This window comes from Acomys russatus, chromosome 27 (genome assembly GCF_903995435.1).
Source record: "Acomys russatus chromosome 27, mAcoRus1.1, whole genome shotgun sequence".
Lineage (NCBI taxonomy): Eukaryota > Metazoa > Chordata > Mammalia > Rodentia > Muridae > Acomys > Acomys russatus.
Window position 1 is genome coordinate 37,105,373 of NC_067163.1, and position 27,086 is coordinate 37,132,458.

General features: G+C 39.8%; 1 protein-coding gene across 1 annotated transcript in view; it reads right to left on the minus strand.

The window, feature by feature from the left end:
• Tenm3 (teneurin transmembrane protein 3) overlaps positions 1-27,086 on the minus strand; it is a 505,702-nt gene that overhangs the window by 454,941 nt on the left and 23,675 nt on the right. The window contains exon 2 of the mRNA XM_051169939.1: positions 23,317-23,595. Coding sequence (XP_051025896.1) covers positions 23,317-23,595 — 279 coding nt within the window. The remainder of the gene's footprint in view (positions 1-23,316; positions 23,596-27,086) is intronic.

Below are 27,086 nucleotides of genomic sequence, written 5' to 3' on the forward strand. Positions count from 1 at the left end.
CATAAATGGTCTGAATTCTAATTAAAACAGTAATTCATGGAAGTCAACGCATTCATTTTCCCCGTCACAGAAGTGATTTAAAAACGTATCCTCAACATGAAGGCCTTTATAAGGAGTAATAGGATATACACATATCTATTTCTTTACTGAGAAAATTAAATGGGTTGACTGCACAGGGCGAAGAGTTATTTGTATTGATTCCTCCTAACATTGTCTGATACCGTGCCTCATTCTGTGAGCACTTCATCCATCCATCTGTTCATTTGGTGACTGAATTTTAATTTTATTCATTTATAATTTGCCTTTGCATGTCACACCCAGGGCTTTGTGAATGCTTAGCATGCGCTCAGCTGCTGACTTATAACCTGAACCCCTGGTTGTTAAAAATATTTAATTGGGCATCTGCTTTAGACATGCACCACACACTGCAAAGAACGGGCTTAGAAACTTGGCATTCTCCAAATAATACCTTAAATGCTTAATGCCTTAGGAACTAGGGAGAACAGTATGGGAATTTAGAAGTGATCCAGTTTAGTTACTCTTTGGATTACAAGCACAACTACGAGCAAGAGAATCTTAAATTGACCTTTGAGAGATAGGAAGTATTTTGATCACTAAGGGTTGTCAGGGGACCACTGTGGGCTGTCAGTTAATGATCAAAGCCAAGAAGAGCAATCTCATGCTTTACTTATGGGATGGGCAATGCTATAGAGTCCATTTTAATGTCTTCATCAAGAAATTAAAGAAAGAGCCGGATGGTGGTGGTGCATGCTGGTTTAATCCCAGCACTAAAGTGGCAGAGGTAGGTGACCTCTGAGTTTGAGGACAGTCAAAGCTACACACACACACACACACACACACACACACACACACACACACACACACTATCTAGTAATGCCACCCAAAAAAGAAACAAAAGAAAGAAAGAAGAAGAAAACAGAGAGTCACACAAATTTAGTATTTAAATACCAGGAAAGAGAGCTTTAAGAACTCAAGTTTTTCTGTATAGTTTGATTCTACTCCTGTCTAGTGCCTTCTGGGGAATGTGACAATTTTGGAGAAAGGTCAAGAGAAATGAAGAAGAAACAGAACTTTCTAGAAGGAAGGAAAGAAGAAAAGAAGAGCAGAAATTTGAACAACGTCTTCATATACCCATCTACTCAGGACTAAGGAGGAGTTTTAAATAAACAAACGGTTTGAACTTCATGTAAGGATTTGGCCGTGGAATGACTTCGAGCAGGGGAGTGAAGCGAAGGAATAAACTTGAGGGAGATCTTGGAAACGATTTCTAAATAAGTGGGAAGGAAAAATAGAAAATTGAGCTCACTTTGGTAAATCACTGTGACCGCCAGGATGATACACATGTCATAAGTCGACATGGAGGTTTATTGTGTTTTAGAATTTTCGTAGCAGTTTATGTTTGAAAAACTTTAAGACTTTTCCATTTCCTAGCTCACAGGCCCTATTTTAGCATTAGATGGTAATATGATTCCAGACAAGAAACAGTAGAAAAGATATTGACCAAAGTGTCTGGTGGCCACCAAAGAAAGAGCAGAATTCAAAAGCAAAGTTAACACAGATTCAGGCAGTGGACATCAAGACAAAACAAGAAATTATCGTGACTCCACAAGTAACCAAACCATTGAAGGACTAACTTCTGGATGAGAGAAAATGTATCTGAAGGATGCTTGGAATAATGAAAAATTAAGGCAGAAATCTCAAGCAATAAGCTTTGTGACTGAAAAGGCCCAAGACACACGCCTGACTGCAGTTCTTTTGTTGTTGTTGTTTCATTTTGTTTTTCAAGACAACGTTTCTCTGCGTAGTCTTGGCTATCCTGGACTCACTTTGTAGACCAGGCTGGCCTTGAACTCAGAGGTTTTGGTTTTTTTTAGCTCTGAGACCTTTGAAAAGTCACAGACAATTGCCCTGCATATTACAAACAAATAAGAATAGAAGCTTGGATAGCAATGGCTTCACGGAGTAAGAATCTGAAATAACTTTTTACAAGGTTGTATAGCCCAAAGGAGAACCAAAGAGACATTTGGAAGATGCCTCCTCATTAGGGCTGGGGCGCCAAGAGCTTCTCCAAATGGTTGGAGTGAACAGGCAAGAAGCTGAGCTCTGTAAGTCATGATGCAGAGATGTCCAGTGCAAGACTGACAAAGTTTTCTAGGAAGACAGAGCACGCTTACCTGCCAGCCTCATTGTGTAGGCCAGCTGGGAGCTTTTCTGTCATGGTTTTGAAGATGAAATTAAAAATTGGACTTTTAAAAACCAAGAAAGCCACTGAAAGTAAAAGATATAATGGGTGGCAGGACACTAGAACTGGAAAGAGATACACTCATTTAATCGTCAGTGATGCTAGTAGCTATGGAATGTGGTCCATAGTAATGTGTTCAGCATGAGATGGGTAAGCACTATTTCCTATGTAAATAAACATTTTAAGAACTTTCAAAAAAATAATTACTTTGTATCTTGAGGCGTGTTGTGGTATACTAATGTACTTACGTTTGCAGGTTTTACTTTTAAAAATGACTGTCTGTTAATTGATAATTATCAAACATCTGCTTGCAAGCAAAATGCTTTGGGAAGAAGGTGAGCCACGGAAGAAATATAAACAAAATGCATTTAGTGCATAATAAAATAATTAGAGGTTATTAATAACCCAAACTCCTGTCAAAATTATTTTTAAAATCTGAAGATGTCAGTGTCATATTTAATATGGAAAATATGCAAAATACAGTTAAAAGAAACAGACTACAGGTTTATGTTTTTCAAAACATAATGAATCTGTTGACAGGACATATATCGCTGTTATTTATAATTCCATAGTGACAAGAAAATGTCACCAATTACTAGCTACAATGACAGGACACAATTTATTCCTAAGGATTTATACCCATTAGGGGGAAAATGTAGGCTACAAAAAGATAGCTACCATCCTATTCCCCAGGAATAGTGACTTCTCTGAAAATGTATTGACAAAGGGTAACAAGTTATTTTTGTTAATGAGAGTTTGCATAATTTACCTATATAACACCTTAAGCTACAAATTAAAATAAGATATTCTCAAGGATGATTTTTAAAAACAGATATAAACAAAAACACGGCGTTCATGGAGTGGCTTTTCAACAATTCCTGCATTGAGTCGTCTTTTCAAAAAAATTATTTTATTTTTGCATGTATACATTTATATTATTACACATATATACAATAGATTACCGATGATGGCAAGATGAACCGTGACACAATTAGGAATTATATATATGTTACATTCTTAGTGTTTTGGCTATTTTGTATTTAACAGCCTTGAAGAAGACATCTTTCCTATCTTGGTGCATCGTCCTTAAAACCATATCTCTTTAAACCTGAATTGGCCTTCGGAGTGTGAGAGGGATAGAACTTGAAAGCAGCTGAATCAGCCCTTCAGATAGGTCCTTATTGCTTACAAATTCTAAGTTAAAAGAAATATTTATTCCAATACCCTGGTTTCAAAGAAAGTTAGGACAGTGGTATCAGAGGAAGAGGGCTAGATCATTGTAAAGTGGACAGGAAATTAAATATCAAAAGGTAACTCACTAAATGTGGAAGATGGGAAACTAACTGAAGAAAGTCCAGAACATTCCTATCTAGTCATCTGTAATAATTTTCTGGAAAACTGATTAAAAATGGAAGTTGAAATTATAAGGACTACATGGGCAAAACAGAAAAAAGGGGGGGGGACAATAACAGTAGTTTGTTCATTTGAGACAGTTTTTCTGTGTAACCTTGGCTGTCCTGGAACTCACTCTGTAGACCAGGCTGGCCTCGAACTCACATAGATCCTCATACCTCTGACTCCCCGAGGGCTGGAATTAAAGGCGTGCGTCACCACTGCCAGGCTACAGCAGATATTTTTAATGGTTACAGAAAGAGCACATTAAAACTTAGGTCAAATTTGAATAAGAAAGTCATCAAGGTGAACTTCATGATTAAAACAAGTTTTGAGGATGTAGATCTTTTCTGTCTGTCTGTCTGTCTGTCTGTTTTTAACAAGCATTTAGATATATCATTCATAGTCAGGTGCTCTTGTTGTGATTAACTGCCGAAGGCCTCACAAAATTGTGTCCGTCAGCATTCTGTCACGGAGCTCACAAAGTTTTCCCCTTTCTGAGGTTTTATAGGTAGTTAGTTAATGATTGCTGTGAGAGAGAAATATATTTTTTCCAGTGGTGTAGCCACTGGGAGATTGCCTGTGTACCTATAAATAACCTCTTATCCATGTTCACTTAAATGTCCTGGGTTACGGCCTCAAAACAAACAAACAAAACCCAAAACACTTCAGAGCAGAAGGAGGACTGTCTGATACAGAGGGGACTGTTTGGAGAGAGACAAGAAAAGGTAACCAGGACAGATGTGATAAAAAATACATTGTATACATATGTACAAGTTATATAATGAAACCCACTATCTTAGGTAATCAATATATGCTGATAAGCCCCCTTTTAAAATGTTAGGATTTACCAAAAAAAAAAAAAAAAAGTTAGGATAAGTATCATTAAATGTCCTGTTTTTAAAAAGATGAGAGAGAAGGTTGGATCAGACATTGAGTGTGCATGTTTGTGAGTGAATGCAATGTGGAAGACCTTGAGGAGAATTTTATTTGTATTTATTTGGTTATTTGTTTTAGTGTGTGTGTGTGTGTGTGTGTGTGTGTGTGTGTGTGTGTGTGTATTTATGAAGGCAACATGTGGCAGTGAACTCAAGACAACAGGCTCACAAGCGAGTGTCATCACTCTAAGAGGCATCTAGATGACCCAAAAGAGGGAAGGGTTTTGGGGTCCTCTGAAATTAAGGAGAGGAGACAAACTGAGAGAAGGTCGAATGAAAGAGGCCAAGGCTCAGACAGGGAAACCATTTGCCAAGGAACGAACAACCAGGCTGGCAATGTTTGCTTTGAGAAAATTAGAACCACAGACTCACTTCTCCCATGCCAGAAGAACAGCAACACGAAGCCCACGGATCCAATTTCTCCACTACAAAACCAATACATTAGGGTAAAAAGCAGGGGAAATTGTCTAAGTACACCCAGATACAAGCTAATTCTGAAAAGCCACGCTGTCTGTGCATGCTGCCAGGCTTCCACATGAAGAAGATGACTAGCGCCCCAAGAAAAAGGAACACGAGGCTTTGGATTATGAGTGTCAATCATCTGGCAGGTCCCATAGGAACATCCAGGAGACCTGATTTTCAGACACTATTTCCCCCTAGAAACAAACTGATTATTGCATGAATATTCTTCCAGCAAAATAATAAACTGAAGCAGATTGTGTTTTGAGGCCCTGTAGTATCTCAAGAAAGTCACTGGTAATAATATGTAAGGAAATATGCAGTAGAAATGAATCACGTATGGAAATCAAGTGTGTCCACAGTTAAACAAAACAGTATGTTCCACAGCTAATCTTTCTTTGGAAAGTTTGTAGAAACAGAAGAAAATAATTTTATTGACTCCTTTTTTCTCTTAAATGGGCTAGGTTGTGTTTTGTGTTTTCGTCTTAAAGTTGACTAAGCTTGGGATAAGGCTTAGTAGCATTGTGCCTGCCTCGCATGCCAGAAGCCCTGGGTTTGATCCCCAGCACAGCATCAACTGGGTGTGGCAGGACATGCTTGTAACTGAGTAGTCAGGAGACAGAGATAGGAGGATCAGAAATTTAAGGTCACCTGCAGTCACACAGAGAGACCAAGGACGGCCTACACTACATGAGACCCTGTTTCAAAAAAAAAAAGGAGAAAAAAAAGTTTTCAGGCAAAGTCAGAGACTTTATACCCATCTATGAACTGCAGAGCCTGCTTCAGAATGTTCACCTATGAACTTCTTTCTGCACAGACCACTAAGCAAGCTTTCTAAATGTAGGAAATAGCATGAACGTCTTACTATTTACCTGGATAAAAGCATTACCATTGAAGCATATGCACTTCAGAACTCTGGAATGACTCAGTAGGAAAGTCAGAACAAATGAAAGATAAAACTGGGCAGATACTAGCGTCACTGAATTAATACAAAGGCCATAGTGCCATTTTCCACAACCTAGCATGTACTGCAGACACAGAAACAAGAGAAACTAAGATTAAGATTCACTGATGCAAAAATCAACCCGGCTCTCTTATTATCTTGGTCAGCACATGGGTTTTTTTTTTTTTTTAAATAGTCACGTCCTGACTTAACAGGACCCATCTTGACTGACTTCCTCTCGAGGTATATTCCCCAAGAGAAAAGTTGGCAAGCCTAGAATTGTTATCTTATGCAAAAGTAACATTTTTTTTTAAATGGGTTTACAAGAAGGCACAGTTTGAGAGACATCATATTTAAAGACTGTGGGCACAACAGTACATTGATTATAAAGCTGGAACTAGCAACTTCTAGTCAAGTTGACTTAAACCACTGTGCTTATGAAACCCTTCTCTTAACACAGTATGGCAACGGTTTAAACTAAGGAGTATAAAGTAAAATCAGTCATGCGGAAACTCATGGTGGCATACGTAACATACGCAAACCTCTTTTTGTCCCAGAAATGCCCCTTCTTGGAGGAGAGCTACTGTCTCTTACTGCATTGATTACCGGGGGGTCCATCCAAGAGGAGCTGGCGTGGGTAGGTATATTAGTTACTTTTCTGTGACTGTGACAAAATGCCCGACAGAAACAATGTAAAAGCAATTAAAAGCAGATCTACCAAAAGACACACTCCTAGGCATGTGCCCAAAGGACCAGGTGTCCGATTACAGTGCTACTTGCTTGGCCATGTTCACTGCCGCTCTATTCACACTAGCTAGGAAGTGGAAACAGTCTAGCTGTAGCAGTCAAGAAAAAATGAAACCATGAAATTTTCAGGTAAGAGTAGCTCTCGCCCCTCAACACAGAAGATTATTCTTTTTTTCCTGCAAATGAAGGCTATTAAAATTAGTCAAAATACAAAGAATAAATGACAGTCCCATGCTAGCATGAGTTGAGACATATACAACCCAACCCTTGACCTAGGACTCAAAAACCATGAAGAAGAAGGAGTGGAAAACATGTATGAGCCAGGATGCCTGCTGCCATACACTAGTATCCTCTAGACATCACAGAGACGTCACAGGGTTGCCTGTAACACCTGCATAGTGATGTGACAATCCCAGTCAGCGTCCCAACATAGACTGGGGAACGTCAGAAGTTCCACCTCCAGTCGAACAGCTATAGGCAATCAGTGGTTGCAGAGAAAGGAAGAACCAGGTTTCTCAAATAATTAGTCTTATGGCAGGTTATTTAATCCTTAGTGACCATCCCTAAACATACATACATATGAAGAACATTATATGAAGACTGTGTATGTGTGTACAGACATATATACATGTACATGTATATATGAAATCCTACTAATTATAGAAGAAAAAAGGTCATGTGTTTGACATGGGGGTTGGAAGTGGGACACAGGAGGAGTTTGGAGGGGGAGAGGGAGGAGAGGAAATAATATAAATACAATATTTCTGTATGAAATTCTAAAAGAATTAACTTTTTAAAAAGACAATATATCTTTTCAAGAGCATCAAGACTGGAGCTCCAAATCTTTTCTTATATATATATTTTTTTTTCAGGAAAACAAATCTTGCCTGACAGCTGTCAATTTATCAATGAACTACAGATTCCTCGCAAATGACTTAAAACATGGACAAAATACTCACCATCCTACTCACTTGCAAAGAGAGCTCCTTCCCCTTCATTTCCCTTTGCAAGAGGTTAGTCTGGACCACACACAGGAAAGCATGGCACCCCACAGAAAGCGCTCTTAAAATAAAGGAGGAAGGGAAAGCAAATCTGCAAATGATGACAGCCCTAAGTCAACTGCCCAAGTGCTAACTTGAGCCGCTAGTCACAGCCCTTTGGCTGTATGAGACCAAATGGCATTGGCTAGTGTGAGGGCGCCACAGGTGCCTGGCGTAACTCAGCTGTCTGACTTTTAAATCCTGATCAGAGCTGAAAGTCCCGAGTAGAAAGAGAACTTGATTTATTCAATGACGCTACACTGGGTTTTAGTTGCTTGGAGATTTGGTGGGAGGCAACTGAAATGAACGGAAATGAGAGAGTCAGCCTCTGAGTCTGCTCTGCAATCTCTAGGTTCTTTGTCCAATGGGAAATGAACGCTGCGCATGGAAGGACGTTGGCTTCTGTGGAAGTGAACTCAAGCACTGTGGAGCTGTGGTGAGTGACTGCAGAGTGTCCTGATCTCAGGGATGACTCGAGAAACATGGAGAAAAAACATCTTTCTCTTGAGTCTTAGCTAGATCTATTGTTCGCTATTTATCCAGTTCTCCAACTGAATGGTGATATTTTCTTTATGTTCTCACTTATTTTTTTGTTGTCTCCACCCCGCCCCCCCCACCCCCCATTTGATCTTTCGAGACAGAGACAGATTTTCTTTGGGTAGGTTTGGCTGTCCTGGAACTAGCTTTATAGATCAGGCTGGCCTTGAACTCACAGGGATTGACCTGCCTCTGCCTCTGCCTCCCAAGTGCTGAGATTAAAAGCCTGAGCCACCATGTCCTGGCTTGTTTCTGTCTGTCATATTTGTATACCTGTTACATAGACTTCGATGTGAATTCTTATCTGCTGGGACCTTACGCCATTACTCAGGCGACAACATTTTGGGTATTATTCTCCTGGTGCTTATTTATTTATTTGCTGATTTATTTTTGTACAATTGCATCATTTTCTGTGACTTTCTGTCAAAGCTGTGAGTCCTGCTTACCTTCTCACTCTCCTCTCACAGTGCGGTACAGCGCCCCGCCCCGCCCGCACGCCCACCTCACCTTCCTGGTTGCCAGCAGTCCTTGGCTTCTCAAAGTCAAGTTCCAGTCAGCATTCACCATGTTTCGACTCTGCGCACAGACTGCACAGGACCACACGGCAGGGCAGTGTCAGGCCTTTCTGCACGGCCTCTATGCTCTTTGGAAATAGATTCCACGTGAGCATCAACTTTGGAAGATCAACAGTCTTGTGTTCACTAGGTTTGCTTGTTTGTTTTCTGTTTGTGCTTGAAACAGGGTCTCAATGTGTAGCCCTGGCTGGCCCCAAACTCATTATGTAGGTCAAGCTGGTCTCTCTGCTGGGATTAAAGGCATGCCCCACCACACCCACCTATCAACTTTAATTTCTTGTTGCTTCCCCCAAAAGCCTATTCCAGATTTGGAAGTTTCCTTACAAAGGCAAAATAACTTCTCCCAGGCATGTGCTTGAGTTTTGGTTTCTGTTCTCATTTTGAAATGAGCATATACTTCTGTATGGCTAATACCTCCTGCTCACGCTTTAAAAGTTTGGAAAACTTTTCCTTTTTTCTTCATCTTCACTGCTCTCTCATCTCCATGTGTGCTTCAGCGGTTATATTTTATCTGACTGCCCTGTCTTCTAATTGTCTCTTCTTCGTATAACCCAGTGTGTCTAAGTCCAGAAGGTTGAATTTAAGAAATACATTTTGTTCTTTAAAAATATCTTTCAAAATACTTAACATAAGAATATTCAAAAGCACGTTTAATATATTATTTTTAAAATGATTAATACTTTGCTTATTAACAAAAATAAATCTCAACAACCACTTTTGACATGGTATCTAATGTTCATAAGTCTATTTAAATGTTTTTTTACTACTATACACTGTAGAGGTTATAAATTACACTGTTACTAAACAATTTTGTATTACCAAAAATTTTTATTTTTAGTTGGCACTATAAGACTACAAGAAACTACCAACCCAAAATTTAGTGTCTAAAAACTATTTACAAATCTTAGCAATCCTATTTCATGTTTTTACCAAGTTAACAACAAAATTTTGACTTGACGTTTCTCTTAGACATCATAAAGTATTCCCTAATTAAATTGAATGACATTGGCAAAGGTGGAATGAATAGATAGAAAATGAATTACTACACCACACAGTACATTAAAAATTGAAACATATTAAATGTTTAAAAAGATGCAGCAGATTTGAAAATGCGACTATTTCTAAGCTAAAGGGAGCCACAAGCAAATATTATTAAAAGTGTGTGTGTTAAATTTTTTTTTTTTTTTTTTACAAATTATATCCGAAATATCTGAAGGGGTAAGAAAGTGAGGAAAATATTTTCAAGACATTAGCTTCTAAACATTTACAGAGGCAAAGGCTAATGAGGTCATCTTATTCAAAAACTACTTCCAATCTAATAAGAAACAGCACCACCCTCTGCCTATGTCCACTTGTGAGCAGATGAGCATGCACACAAAGCCACATGGTGGGTCTTTTCCAACAGCTATGCCTCAGAGATAGACACAGTGTTACTCTTGCCTGCTTTAAGCTTTTCATTTATTTAATAAAGCTACAGAAATGCTGCGGAAATGAGTCACCTGTTCTGAGCTGCATTAGACACAGATTTTCTTGGTAATGTGAACCTAGTAATTAGTGTGCAGTGGTTGACACGAGGCAGAATTGCGCAGACTCGGATCACACTCCTCTGTTATATGCTAAGTACCTTTCTGCTTGGAGTTGGATTCACTATTCTTCATCATTGTGAGACTCACATTTGTGTGACGAGAAACCCCTCCGTGAACAGGGGTTCTATATATGAAAGGCCTGTTGTACCTGAACCTGCGTCACAAAGGTCACATGTGTACGGGGGAGGAGTGGAATATACAGTCTACGCCCAGAGTCAGTTAACTCTACTTTTTCCTTCAGTTTTTGATAGTTTTGAAGACCCATTGCTTCATATATCCCAACAGGATAATAGAGGCATGATTGAGAATTCGCAAAAGAATATAAAACTATATGCATATATGAAAAGATAGTCAGCTCATTTTATAAAACAAATATAAATCACAACAAATAGTAAGACGCTGTTTCAAGTACCAAATAGCCAAGAATGTAAAGCAGGGAACACTTCTCAATGCCTTGTGGGAAAACTCTGTTTTCTATTCTGTTGACAGGAGTGTAAGTTGAGAAAAGCTGGTCCCCAGGTCATCTTGACAGAGTAAATGAAAACCCTCAAATTTTAATATCTTTGACTCCAAGAATGTATTCTGTGGACTAAAGGCGAGGACATAAGAAATAATCTAGTAATTACAAAATCATTAATTTTCTCTAATTAACCAATTTGTTTATATTCCTAAACTAAAAATAATATAATATAGAATACATAAATCACATATGTGTATAAAATACATGATATTTTTAAATATATGCATTGTAGCATGAGTTAAAAAAAGCTAATCACATATGCAATATCTCAAATGTCAGTTTTCAAGAACAGAATATATTGCTACTAACTGCAGTTCCCATATTGTATAACAGATCTTATCCCTTCTGCGTGAAGTGTTTTATCACTAGGACATCTCCCCACTGCCTTCCAACACATAATTTACAGTGGCAAAACTTCAAACACCTACGTGGCCGAGTGGAGTGGGGGCCATCCATACATCACGTTAAATCACATAGTGGAAACCGATGGCTGGAGACATGCCTCTGCTTCCACAGAGGTCCTTAGCGCCAAAGGAAACTGAAAGTTTCTTTCTTTGTTTTAGGGATGTATTTTATTTCTTTTAACTATTTTTATTTTTGTGTGTGTGTGTGTCTGTCTGTGTGTGTATACAGGTACCCCTGAAGGCTAGAAGAGGCTGCCTTTCATTTGAGCTGGACCTACAGGTGGTTTTGAACAACCTGGTGTGGGTGCTTGGAACTGAACCGAGGTCTTCTGGAAGAACAAAACACGCTCTTAACAACTGAGCTATCTCTCCAGCCCACAATGTTTGACTTAGAACTACACATTGCAGGAGATTCATCAACCCCTAACTTACTTAACCAGCATAATCGCTAACTACAGCTGTGAGCATTTGTCCTTACGCCCACAGATAAGTGTAGTCTTCACCCTTTGTCAAGGAAACACCTCTTTGTAACAGACAGAAGCAATCAATATGCCGAATTGTGGAGGCCAGTCCCAGTGGATAAATCTACAGAACATTCCTGTACCCAAGGCTCAGGGCACACTGTGGAAGAGGAGTCAGAAAGATTGTAAGAGCCAGAGGGTCGGGGACTTTTCTGTGGGACTGTGTCTTCTAGTAGCATCAGAAGTTACACCCATAAATCCTCATCAGCATGACTGCCCAAACACGAGCTGACCAAGGACAACATCAGTGGACATGCTGGAGTGGATAGGGAAAACGCCACGAGGCCTCAACCCTACACTAAGCACTATAGGCAACTGAGAAAGGCTGGTAGGAGGAGAGGTGGTCTTCCCCAGGAAAAGGATAGCAATTTGTTGCCCAGTGCCAAGTGGTCAGCCCTAAAAACATACATATACAAATAACAATATATGATTGAACAGGATATATTCAAGAATATATATATGTGTGTGTGTGTGTGTGTGTGTGTTTGTGTGTGTGTGTGTGTGTGTGTGTGTGTGTGTATGCAATATAAATGCATGCAGTAACAATTAATGAAAATAGAGCCAATGAATTTGAAGGCAAGTGGGGAGGAACATATAAGAGGGTCTAGAGGGAGGAAAGAAAAGGGAGAAATCTTATATTATAATCTCAAAAAAGGAAAAGTACACAAACATAAAAATGTGTAAATACCAAACCAGAGACTAATTACAATTATCTTGTGTCTCTGACCTGTCTAATGATGAGGTTGAGCCAAGCAAGTTAAATAGATTAATGGGATGAATTTTAGAAGTCATAATGTTTTATTCTCAAGTCCATTTATGGTTCCACTTTTATCATGTCTGTCACATGCAATCATTATCTTGGGCTATTAAGACATTATAAATAGTGGTTAATGCTTTAAAAAAATTCTAGGGATTATCAGAAACCTTATACTCCAAATAGCCTCCTTTGAACTGTGCGGCTGACCTATAAGCACAATTCGTGCCTGCTTTCTCCGTGGTGGTGCTCCAGACAAAGCAACCAGGACACCATCCATTATAAGGAAATGGTTTATACTTGCTTCCGGAAGCAACTGACATTTTATTCGAGCACTTTCAAATCCCTTAGGAATCTCCATCTGTGATATGCCAAAGCTTTAAGATCTCTTTTTGAACTTTAGCGTTGTGGATAAGCAGTTCAAAACACTGGATTCCCCTATCCGCATCACTTTGACTTTGATCAGGTTAGTTTCAGTTATTATTTAACAAAGCAACATATCCCAAATTTGCAATGTTCAAATAGCAGTCCCCATGCTGTTTTGTTAATGGCCTATTTACATTTTTTCCTTGGAAGTATCATTTGTACCTATGATTTTTGGTCCTCATTTCGTGTGTGTGTGTGTGTGTGTGTGTGTGTGTGTGTGTGTAAGATGGCTTGATTTCAGGAACATTTGGGTAAAATTAAAATACATTTATATACTTTGATGTTTTGTAAGTATTTGTTTCTTTCTCTGGCTTTATGCAAATGTTAAATTCTATCAAAATTGTAGATTTACATTTATTTGCATATTACATAGGAATATATAATTGCTTAATAGATTGCTAAATGTCACTATTCTGTGAACACCTCAAATTCAACCTGTCCTTGAAATGACTAATTCCATCACAAGCAATAAACTCTAACTCCCAATTGGGATTAAAACACAGTTTACCCAGCATCATACACTGGAGAATAGTTTTAATACATACATATATACATATACAAACATATATATACATATATATGCATGTACATATATGTTTACAACTTTTGTTTGCTGAGAAATTCTCACTATGCAGCTTAGGGTGGTTTCAAATTTGCAATCCTCCTGCCTCCTCTTCCCACATGCTGGTTTACAGGTATGTGGCAACAGAGTTGACATCAAGAGAGCCTTCTGAACTATTCCCATTTTCCTGGATCATGAAATGCTGATTGTTTTGATGGACTGAGTCTTCTCTCCTGCCTGGCTCTTGGTCATAACTTTTATCTCTTCTCTTTTTGAGAACTTGAATATTATGAAGCCAGCTAATTGATGTTCACGTTTGCCTCTGTATTACTCTTTTGCTTCGTATTGAAAGGGCTGCTGCCAGCTACTTTATAAGCTTTATAAACAAGAAGTTTTGAGTTTATTTACTGAACAGTTGGGGGGGGGGATGGTGTCCAATGTCCAACAATGGGCAGCAGCATTCATGCAGCTTGTGACCAGGGCCCTTCGACCTCTGACCTATCATGACAGAGATTCATAGAGGAAATCAACTGGGTGCAGGAGGGGGAAGCAGAGGATCTGAGGAGACCTAGAACTAATGCTGTAGCAAGATCTATATACTGAGCCACACACCAGCCATTTTCTGAAGAATAAAAAAACTGTAGGATGGGAATATTTAAATGTATGGAAATATTTAAATATGTATACAAATGCATACACACATACATACATGCTTGCATGCATACATACATACATATGTACCCCAGTGACTCAGCCAGCTTCCACAGGCCCATCTCTGAAAGATTCTACCCCCCTCAGCAGTGCAACTTTGGGGAAGAAGCGTCCAGAATATGAACCATCAAGGGGACCAACCTCATCTGAAACACAGCAGCCTCAAAGTCTATTACTTATTCATGCGGCAGCAAGTTCTTTTTCACGCTCAGAAACTGGGTGAGACACACCATGGTGAACAAGGCCATGTATCTCTCGTGGGAAGATGGTTCCCAGCCTATTGCTGTCTTCAAAGTCCTGTGTAAAAGTCCTTCTAATCAAAACCCCTCCCAGCTGCTTTATCCCCCCGAGAACAAAGTACATATTCCAGGAAGCAGTTCTTCAGATGTGCCGAGGCTACACGGGACCGTCTCGGCTCTTATTGGTTACAGGAACTCTGTTATTTTTCTATTGCTGTTATAAATACTACAACTAAGGCAACTTTTGGAAGGAGCTTGTTTGGCTCTATGCCTCCAGACTGACAAGTGTCCATTATGTCAGGGCAGAGTCATGATGGCTGGAGCTTACATCTTGAGCCACCAACAGGAAGCAGGGAGAGCAAGCTGACAACGGTCCATGGCTTTGAAACCTCCAAGTCGGCCCCCTAGTGACATACCTTCTCCAACAAGAGCATACCTTGCAAGTCTATCTAAATAGTGTCACTAACTGGGGACCACATGTTCAAGCCACTGAGGTTGTAGGAGGTATTCTCATTCAAACCACACCGCAGGCACCAAACAACTTGCAACTCTAGTCCTTAGAGATTCCGCACGCTGCTTTAAGCACGGTTCCTATTGCTGTAATAAAACACGATGACCAAAAGCAAACTTGGGGAGAAATGGGTTGATTTCAGCTTATACTTCCACATCATGATAGATCACTGAGGGAAGTTAGGGCAGGACCTCAAACAGGGCAGGGACCTGAAGGTGGAGAAGTGTTGCTTAGCGACTTGCTTCTCATGGCTTGCTCAGCCTGTTTTCTTATAGCGCCCAGGACTACCAGTCCAGGGGTGGCACTGGGCCCTCCCTCATCGAGTACCAGTCAAACAGACAAATCACAGGCTTGCCCAAAGGTCAGTCGGGTGGGGGCATTTTCCAGAATGACTCTAGCTGGGGTCAAGTTGACATAGCACTAGGGAGCACACATGTTTTCCTTCACAGTCCGGTCTGTCTTGGACTTCTAAGCTTATGCTCGGATGCCCCTCCCCCCACTCTTCAGGAAATGGCTTCTCCTCTCCTCTCCTGTCAACCATCTATTGTGCTGACATTTGCTTTGCATATTCTGTTGTCCTAACACTTACCGTATTAAAATCCAATTACATGTCTACATGCCTATTTGTCTAACTAGGCTGGGAGCTTCTAGAGGTCAGGAACTACATCTTACTCACTTTTCCTTTCCCAACACTTGCTACGACAGTCAGCATTTATTATTCATTGAATGAAGATGTACTTGCTAAATAAGAAATAGAATCAATAAGGCACATCTAGGCTTAATTCAATTTGCAGTTTCTGTGTGACTCAAAATAATAATATTTAAAGTCAAGGTAACAGTCATCCGACACTCTTAATTGCTCCTTTCTCAAGTGTATATGCATTTGCATCTATTTCAATATGCATCCAAGTGCTTATTACATTTATTTTATGTACAGACTGCTCATTACAGAAAAACCATCTCGAGTCAACCAGTGCATTTCAGGAAATTGCAATTTAGTAAAACTAGATCATTCAGACCCTTCACCAAGTAACGTACGAGATTTTCACATATAATATTGCGTGTCTGTGATATTAATAAACAGAATTACTATGCCCTGCCTTGAGAAGATTATTCTTTAAATAGCACACACACACACACACAAAAAGTAGTTAGCTGCTCTTCAAACACTTGACTACACTCAAAATGGCAAATAAAGCAAGGTCCTATGACGCTCACATTTATTTTTTCTATTTCAGTGATAATTATACCCATAAACCTGATTCAGCACTCACTGCCACTGAATTCATTAATTAAAACAATTTCACTGCTACCACTGGGATTTCTCAAGGATATCAAAAACACATTCAAAAATCAAAATAGCATACATCATCAGTTGATATTTGTACAGTGTGCTTCCCTTTGACTTTATCTCTGCCACCATAAGAAGGTTCCAGATTTAAAGACGGGGAGCTTATTTCCTATATAATTTTTACCAAACTGTGTAGAATATGAGTTTATTAGAAATGGAAAGATCTATATAATGAGTCACAAAAATATTTTCTGAAAAATATCCATAGGATGGAGACATATAAGTGCATGCAAATATTTAATAGCAATTATAATGTCTTTATAATTCCTGTGTGTGTGTGTGTGTGTGTGTGTGTGTGTGTGTGTGTGGAGAGAGAGAGAGAGAGAGAGAGAGAGAGAGAGAGAGAGAGAGAGAGAAAGCGCTACCTGCCTCTGCCTCCCAAGTACTTAGATTAAAAGTGTGTACCACCACACCAGAATATTTTAAAATTTTACTTAAATCAATACTTCTGCGTTCAAGAGTAACTTATACTCGCCCATGAAGTGAGGTCATTCATCCTTAAATGAAAATCATAGCTTTTAGTCATAGCATGGTAAGTTGAAATTGAAATTATAAATGTATATATACCCAGGAAATTCAATTATTTCACATATTAGAAACAATTTGACTGTATTTGGCAAAGCACCCTAACTCTGAGCTTGATTTAGTGAGCATCCCACATTACTCCATTAGCTGTTTGTGACATACTAGAGCACTGACATAAAACACAAAACAGAATTTCCAGTGGTAGAACATTCCAGAATTGACCACTACACTGCAGAAGAGAGCCCCTAATGGAATCCGCATTCAAGCTATAACTTCGTATGTGTAACAGAATCTCACACAATTAAAATAACACCAAAAACAGCACCTATTTCATACAGCAAGGGAATTCCACCCTAATTCTCACAACCAATTTTTTTTTCCAAGGGATGCTTGTGGGTAAAGACTGAGGAATGGAATCAGTCTAGTGAACAAAACCTGCATCTGCCTTTGAATTTATCTTCAGAAAATCCAAATGCTATTCCTTATTTGCTAAGGGTGTCTCTGTCACTCATAGCATCCCAGGCTACTGCAATGCCACTAGTAATTTCTCCCAAACTCTTAAAATTTAATTGGTCATTGAATAGCTTTTAGGTCCTCCTATTTCCTCTCTCTTACCTACATACAGCTGTTCAAAAAGAGAGGCAATTTCTCTGCCTATGCTACTAGAGAACCTATTTGGCCACAGATGGTGATTTAGATGGCAAAGAACCTCAAGTTCTCTATTGAAGGATGGATGTGGAGAGGCATGTCTATATGCCTACTTGTCTAGCTAGGCTGATGGTTTATCAAGTCAGTTTAGCGGACATACCTATTTTTCATCTTAAAATACAGTAACTCAACTTTCACACTTGATCTTAGCCAAAAGGCCAAGAAGGGTTCAGTAACTCAACTTTTAGACTTTCTCTTTCCATATAGAAAGCTGACTTTTTAATAATACCCATTTCCTTGAATCGTAGTTTTTTTTTTTTTTTTTTTTTTAGCTGTGCAAAGCAAGTATCTTCTGCATAAACAAATAGACCCTGCTTTAACGTTACACCCTTGTTGTGGGTCCAATTAGCCTTTAATCCTTCAGTATCACACACAATTAGTGTGGCTTTAGAAGGGTCCTTCAACAGGTGCACTGCTAAGACTCCAGGTGAGAAAGAAAGTCTTATGGGAAGGATCTATTTTACTGTGTGAACTGATGAGCGTCAGTTAAATGGTCTCTTAATTGACTGGCTGTCTAAGTAACATGCCTTTGAGGGAAACATTGCTTTTGAAATTTCCTTTGGCCAGGAGGAGAAGGAGCAGGCTGAAGTCTTTGAAGTCTACAGCCATCAGACTAATTATCAGCACAACTCAATGTGCATTCATTTAATTACAGTAAATTGAAAAGGATGTGGGGTTTCGAAGGAAAATAGGAGAGTCAATAAACGGTGACAGAAATGACAGACTGTGCAGATCGTTAGAGGAGACCACAAGTGTTCTCTCTCCTTACCAGACCCATACATGCTTGACTACTGTATACAGGGTCGGGGCGGCGGGGTACGAGAGAGATGGATTGGAAACGGGGAGGAGAAAGGGGAGGAACATTGTCTGTGGGCCGAAGCTAGGCAGATAATTGATATTGCTCATTTCATTTAAGTCTCATCATCACTCAAGGATATTATTTTTCCATCTCTACAAAAAACAAACAAAACAAAACAAAACAAAAAACCCAAAACAACAACAACAAAACAGAACACACTCACTTATAGCCAGGTCCTCTTCTGACCACGGCATTCATTCATTTAAGCCCAATGTTGTCTTACCCATATGAGCTGTGTACTGCTTGCTCACTCTTAGTTGTATTTTACCCAGGTAGACACCATAGCACAAAAAGGTTAAGTGACTTGCCCCAGGTCCCAGAACCGGGAGGCCCAGGAGCCAATAACAAATCTTCCATGAGGACTCCCAAGGCCCTGAATCATGATGAGGCAGAAAGCAGGGGCCAACTCCCCCTGGGCTGCCTGACACTGAAGGTTGTCCTTAGATCAAAGATCACCCCCTCCTCCCAGGAGCACTAAGAGATAGACAGGACAAGAAGGAGTAAGATTAGGGAGCCTCCAACAAACCACTGGCAGTTCAGCTGACCACATAGCAGCCAGGGTAGAAAAGCCAGGACCGCAAGTGATGCAGACATCAGTGGTCAGGGATGGGGCGGGGGCAGATGTGATGATCTGGACACTGATGGCTGAGGTCTTCACTCAGGCAGCTTCCCCCACGCCACACTGCTAGCTGACTAAGACGAAATTCAGGACCTGCGGCTACTGCTGGGAAACCATGCACACGAGGGCATTTTTTTTTTAAAGGCATAAAGATGGATATTGCGAAGTCCTTTGGTCCTGACATTTAGATAGATATTCAGAAATAATATCAGATGACTTGCCTACTTGGATAGTGGGAATGAGGTCAGGGGTCTTTCAGCCACCCATCAGAGAAAGGAAAGAAGCCTAAAATGATCAAAAAACCAGGTGCCCATCTCACTTATTTGGTACCATTTTAAGGGCATGCTTGCTGGAGTGGCTGTTAATAGGGGGTCCAAAATCACCATCACCCACCATTTGCCAATATGCAAGAAAATTGACATAGGGCAAGGATTGTGACCACAGAAAGCGGTAATGTCAAGATAGGACTTCCACACAGTTGATCACTCGTGAATCTCTGCTATCTCTTCTAACATGAGGCGTGTGTTAAACTCCGAATAGTCTTTCACTCTCGCAGGATGCCCCAGCCATCAAAATCACATCAGCATCGCAGTGATTCCAGCTCCTCATAATGTGAGCTGTTGGCCTCTTTGCCAACAAATGAATGAAATCTGTTCCCCTTTGGTGGCTAAGCTTTCCTTTGAAGTTATACTGGAACGTCAGGCATTCAGCTTGCATAGTTGTATGAATGTTGAGCAACATGTTTTCCCGGGGAAAACAGCATCATTCTCCGTGTTTCCAACTACAAAAACGGGCAGTGCAAAGTCCCATGTTAAATTCAATGAAAACACTGCTGTGTCTGGGCCCTCAGTGTCATTCTGATTCATTATTATACTTAAGTCTTCCTTGTTATAATCTTCCTATTGTAGAGTAACACACACACACACACACACACACACACACACACTCACGCGCATACATGAGCACACACTTATAATTACAACTTTGCCTGACACCTCAAGCCAGTTCAAAAATGTATAAAATTAGATAATGCGTAACTGAAGAATCAATTAAATGTAACTAGAAGATCAAAATTCTGTCAATGTTAGAGTAAATTAAAATACCCGAGGAGAGCTGAATTGAGTTGTTTTTGAAATTTTATAGTAGACGTGTTTGACTAAAGTTAGTTGTGAAAGTATAGTTTTGAAGATATTATTTATAAATGGAATAAGAGGACCTGCCTAAGGCTGGAGAGATGGATCCATGGTTCAGAGCATTGGGTGCTCTTCCAAAGGACTCAATTTGATTCCCAGCATGCACATAGTGACTAATAACCATCTGTTACTCCACTTATAGGGAATCCAATGCCCTCTTCTATCCTCTACAGGCACCAGGCACACATATGATTCACAGACATACATGTATGCAAAACATGAAATAAAATAATAAAAAGTTTAAAGGACCTGTACATAATTCCAAATCGTAATTCTTACCTTAAAGTAGCCAAGAAGAAGAAAAAAAAAGCATATTTAAAAAAAAATCAGATACAAAAGTCTATATCTCCCTTGTTTGATTTCCGAACTCACAGTTCTAGGGTCTTCTACACAGCAGAGGAAAATGATGCTCCCTTAAAGGTAGATGTAATTAATTACTGAATTTTTGCTCCTTCCGAGTAATCGCTGAAATTTCAGAACAAATAAGCTCATCTAAAATATCATTATGGATACACATATGAAACACATGAAACAGCCAGCAGCCATGGTGACAGTATCAGTTCACTCCCTCTTGTTTCCTTCCTCAAAGCAACCTCACTGAGGATTCTCAGACCATCAAAATGTTGTTTAAAAAAATAACCACAACCAAATCTTGAGGAAAGAGTAAGCATAGGTTTAAATCATCACCGCCCAACTTAAAACATATTGCCTTTGCCACTTTCTTCTCTGCTCTCACCAAATGCTGCCCAAATGTCCAGAGTTTCAAGGTGAGGCTCTGGATGTTGGTTGCTAGCTGCCACTAGAGAGAAGGAAGGGTACACTGTTTCTTTAGTTCTGTTCTCAGCACAAGGTCTGTGAGCATGCCAAAAAAAACCCCACTCTCCTCTAGGCACCAATACCAAGGCAAGCGCAGGCAGGCAGTGCGTGAAACACGCACACAGCTTTCTGTTGTCTTCACAGCCAGTTGGAAATTTCAAACTGAGAACTGAAGTTTGCCAAGTCTGCCAGCATTCTGGGGTCATGGGAAGGAGGGGAAATGGTACATATTTGGAAATTTGTCATGGTACATAATTAAGAATAAGAAAGTTAATATGTACTTTGCTAATATAAAACTTGAAAAGTTATGCTACGAAGATTTGGAGTGAAAAAGATCAAGTTGGTCCAGTGTGAAAGATTTAATAGATAAGGGTATGGATGGGTTATGGTGCAGGCTATAGGAACCAAATGTATTACCTACATGCAGTCTCCTCCTTTCTTTTATGTAATATTTTGTTATGTGATTGTGAAAATGAGAGGGCAAATGCAATATCTTAATATACACTTGTCATTGCTCAAAGAATATCATGTGAAGGGCACGAGGCAGTATTTATTCCAAACTGTGAGCATTTAAGGTTAGTGACTTCTGAATCCACTATGAACACTGATGTAAATATGGACTGTCCAGAGGAGAATGGACTGGCTGGCAGAAATATGGGCAGCATGATTCTTAGGCTCATTTTTGTGAAAAAGAACCATCCTTGCTTTCTATTATGGGGTTGGACTAAAGCCAGACTCTACCAAGGACTCACACTTCTAACACGAAGATCCTGGGTGTCTGTTGCTAATTTATATTGACTTTGGTTTAATGCATTAGAATATTCCACACAAAATAAATTGTTTCCAGTGATTTAAATTAAACTTTCCCACCCCAGGAATAGCAAGGAAATGCCTAGCAAGCAGGAGGGAGCCCTAAGACACACGATGTCTTAGCTGAGACTGAGAACTAACTGCAGATCTGCTCTCCTGTTACAGAGCAAAGCTGACAACGTTGCTCAATAAATAATAAAGGTGAAATATTATTAATAAACGATCATCTTTCTTTTCAAATTTCATGCAAATCTTCTGTTTTAATTTTCTCTTTGCTGTTTGATGCATTGGATAGACACCACATTGATAACAGTCTAAAGGAGAAGCAATCTCTTAATATTAAAAACCAAGGAAGAGGTGTTTTTTTTTTTTTGTTTTTTTTTTTTTTTTTCTCGGTGTTACTGCTGATGTTCCAATTCTTCTTAGGAGCAGTGCTGGCTAAAAGAAAATGAAGCTTTCTTTTCAATTTATTATTGCATATAAATTATTTTCATATTATTACCCAACACTGGCAACAGGGTGATAGAGTGCCAGCACTTTATAATGACATTTTTTTTATAATGACATTTTTTAAGACCATGCAAAGCTGCTATTTAGACATCCTCAAATCCCAGTTTTTGTATGTAGCCTTAATTGCACAGTAATCCAGTTCCCAAGGACATCAAAGGCCGCACCCATTCTTTACCAAGATTTCAATTGCCCTCATCAGCTAGTAAGTTTAAAGCATGATCAAATTTGTTTTTCAATCACTTGAGCGCTGTTAATAAACTATTCTGTGTGCTCATTCACCCATTGTAAGATTCTGCAATGTCTCTGAGATACCTTCAAGAGAAATCTACAAAGACATCTTTGATTGCAAACTGGCTCCAGGGAAACTTTATCAACACTGTTTTCCTATTCCATAGTAGGGTAACAGGTGACTTGATCCAATACAAGTCAGACTTAATCTTTTCTCCCCACTCCCACAACGTACACAAAACTGTTTTACAAAACTATATAATGCATCACAGTGTTTGCAGAATTTAATAATTTGACATCAAATATTGATGCACTTCTCCTCCCACTAGGGGGAAAGTCTCCACACTATTCACAAGTATTTTCTTGGGCTCTATTACATTAATACAAAAAGAAAAGAAAGGAGAGAGAGAGAGAGAGAGAGAGAGAGAGAGAGAGAGAGAGAGAGAGAGAGAGAGAGAGAGAGAGAGAGAGAGAGAGAGAGAGAGAATGGAAGATAAAACATGAGTTACAGTCAACCATAACACAGAAGCACCAAATGCCAGCAGCGTAAAGTAAACAGTGGCACTTACCGCTGTCGCTGTCCGACTTGTTCTCGTGCTCCGTGTCCGTCAGGGTGAGGGCTGAGTTGGACCGGCTGGACAGGCAGGAACTGCGGCCCGATTTGACCCCCCTGCCCCACAGTCTCATGGCATGCTCTGGGGACATCACTGCTTCGTTTTCCGTATCCGCATCTGACCCTGCACTGATGGAGTAACCTCTGTGAGGGAGCCCCATTTCCGCACAGAATGCCGCTCCTCTTCGAGTTGCGGATTCACACACTCCTAACTGCCTTAGGGTAAAATTCTGTCCTAATTAGGGGGGAAAGAGAGATAACAACTAGTGAGTATATGATTCCTGTGGTTTAGTTTCTTTTTCTTTCAAAAAAGAAAACCTCCCTGAAAGAAACGCTCAATTGTCCAGGCTTTACCCATATCAGCACCAGGTGTTTGCAACAGCTTTGCATGGCATATGGTCAAGTGGATGGAATTATGGGAAGGGAGGAGGCCCAGTGGGCTGGGAGGAGGCTTCAGCTCAGATCCCTTTTGTTAGACCCACAAGCCCCTCCAGAGATGGGTTCACGGCTCGGCCATGAAAACTCAACACAGAGGGAAGAACTGGTCTTGATCGTAGAACTTGGCTTAGCTGATGATGAAGCAACAGAAATGGCCGTCTGTCCTGGTTTTGATCCTAAACTTTGGAATTTTCCCCCTAATTATGTGTCACTTCATCGGGTAAGAATAAAGTTTACCTCAGGAGGAAGTTACTACTTCAGCAGCAACAGGCGTTTGATCATTTTAATTGTATCTTCCCGCCTTAACTTAGAAAGCAATATAAATGTGTCTGTGCACGTGTGTATGTGTGTACCTGTGCATGCCCCTGGGTGTGTGCATGTATGCATGTGTATATGTCTGTGTGCCTGAATGTGGTGTGTGTGTGTGAGCACGCATGTATATGTGTGGGGTGCATGTGAATGTGTATATTTTTATGTGTATGAATGTGCTCATGCACATGTGTGTATGGTATACATGTGTGAATGCATATCTGTGTGTGTACATCTTCATGTATGTATATGCAAGGGTATGTGTATGTTTGTGTGTGTAATCAACACTCACAGTGTGATAACTTGAAATTTACCACTATTTACTGCATATCTATGACTTTCTGGATGTTTTCAGTTAAGATAGACCTGGACATCTGTATTGACTAAAATGAACCAAGTTTTTCAAGTACAGTGCACTCTAGAAAGAAAGTGGGAGTGATATGTTTTTAAAAATTAATGACACAATCAAGCTCCTTGAAAATAGATGGCTGTGAACTCTGCGAGCCTTTACTAATAAATTGAGCATAATAAAACTCATGACACTGCAATCACTTAAAGCAAAAGTGTTTAAATTAGGTGACACTGCAGAAGGACCGTTAGTATTAATGACGCGTCCCACCTTCTGTCTGCTTTTGGAATTTTGGTATTTTATGACACTATGGATGAAAAGTATTTGAAACATGTTTGTAGAGTGTGTGTATAAGGCTCTCCCACTTTTACATCTTGTCTATGAGAGGGTCCCACATATAGGCACCTCTGGAATCAAACACATATAGAGAAGAGTAGTAGACAAATACTGATTTAAACACAACTTCTTTAGCAAATCTTTTATGAATATTAGGTATTTATTTGACACATGGTCTTAATTTTCCTACTTCCATCTTATGGATCTACATGAATATTTTAAAGTTAATTTGCTGTTATGAGAAACCTACATTATATTTTTTAGGAGAGGGTACTTATAAATTATTTGTGATAAAATGGCATGTTGATTCTCCTAGGCAATAAATCAAACATAAGACACAATATAGTAAATATTTGGTTGCAAAGATATTAGCCCCCTCCAGGCCCAGCACATTTAGACTAGTGTGGTTAATTGTTTTGTTGCTGTGGTCATATCACGATTTGGAATCAGCTTTATCTCAGTCAGACTTCCGAATGGTTCCGACAATGACACTCATAAAAAATGAGAGTCGGCTGCTACAATTAGCTAGAATCAAACTGTGCTTATCAGAGAGATGTGAATAAGCATTGGAATCAAAATCAGCATGGAAGGGAAAAAAAAAAAAACAAAAAAGAAAAAGAAAAAAGAAAAGGGAGAAGAGAAAAACGAAGGCCTCCTCTCCGCAGACTGGGTGAAGGCGGCGAGCTGGTGGCCTGATAGGGAATTGTCTGTGTTTGTAAAGAAGTCAGGTGGCCCTCACCTAGGAAAGGCAATCAAAACAAGGTGAGAGGAAATGGATGGGCTACGGAAGGAAGAATTCCCTTATTGTTATCTACTGGTCACTTTTAAAGTGGGCCAAGAGTGCTGCCACACTCACGCATTGCCATCAAACATATAGATTTTCCAAATTAGAGTACAAAGTAAATTTTAGAGGGGGGCAGACATATATGATCGTGCCTTTCAACTGTCTCTCCTGTCCTGGGAAGTATCTATATTCCAAAACAACAACAACAACAACAACAACAACAACAAACCAAAACCAGAAATCTATACTTCCCTGACTACAACTTGAAACATTCTCCAAGTTAATGACTTTTCACACTACTGCCACCTTGTTAGGAAATCTACATGGAAAGAAAGCAGACCGCTGCAGTCCTTAATTGCTCTCCAGGTATGTAAACAGAGCTCGCTTTGCAGCTAAGTATCCCACACACTATCCTCATGGAAACACACACAACCCAAACCCCAGAACTATGTGACCCTCTGCAGCCAGTGACTCATAAGAACTCAAATCTCTTTAGGGCTAGCTCTAAAATTTAAACTACAAAGCAAAAACAATAGCAGAAATCACTGCTTGATTTCTTCCACTGAACTAAAAAGTTTATTATTATTATTATTATTTGCTTCTAGAAGGACGGTGAACTTGACTTCAGATGCATCTACATTAAAGCCACCCACGAGTTCCACTAGAGTCTCTTTGCTGCCATTGTCCAGATCTGTCAGGGTGTTCATGGCTTGACCTAGGTGATGGTTTCTGGACCAGAGGTGTGCTCAGTGGTGCAGCACATGAAGGCGCAAGCACTAAAGAAGGGGAGGGATGGTTTATGTAAATGTGAGAAATCCCTGAAAACGTACTGGCAAGCGGCATAATTATAGAGGGACATAGAATTTAAGTATTCATTTTCAAATCATTCACAAACAGCCACATCACCAGCAAAGCTTGAGTAGTCTGCCATCATTGAAAAGTGCCTCACTGCAGATGGATTCTTTATTTTTTAAAGATGTTTTTACTTATTATGTATACACTGCTCTCCCTACATGTACACCTGCAGGCCAGAAGAGGGCATCAAATCTCATTATAGATGGTTGTGAGCCACCATGCAGTTGCTGGGAATTGAACTCAGGACCTCTGGATGAGCAGCCAGCGTTCTTAACTTCTGAGCCATCTCTCCAGCCCCACGCTTTGGATTCTACTGCTACCGATTCTTCTTCTTCTTCTTCTTCTTCTTCTTCTTCTTCTTCTTCTTCTTCTTTCTTCTTCTTCTTCTTCTTCTTCTTCTTCTTCTTCTCTTTTGGTCTTCTTCTTCTTTTGGTTAGGCGTTACTGATTTTTAGGACCTTCTGCTTCAATGTGATTACCCTTGGGGTAGAAGAGGCAGAGAGAAGAAAAGTTCCTGGCTGAGAGAGGAGACAGCTGGTAGAGACAAAGGAGCTGGGGCAGTTGTGTTGAGCCGGCTTTGTCTTAGGGAAGGTGTGGGGGCAACAGAGAGAAGTGGGCACAAGGGGGGCCACCTAAGACAGAGAGAAGTGGACACA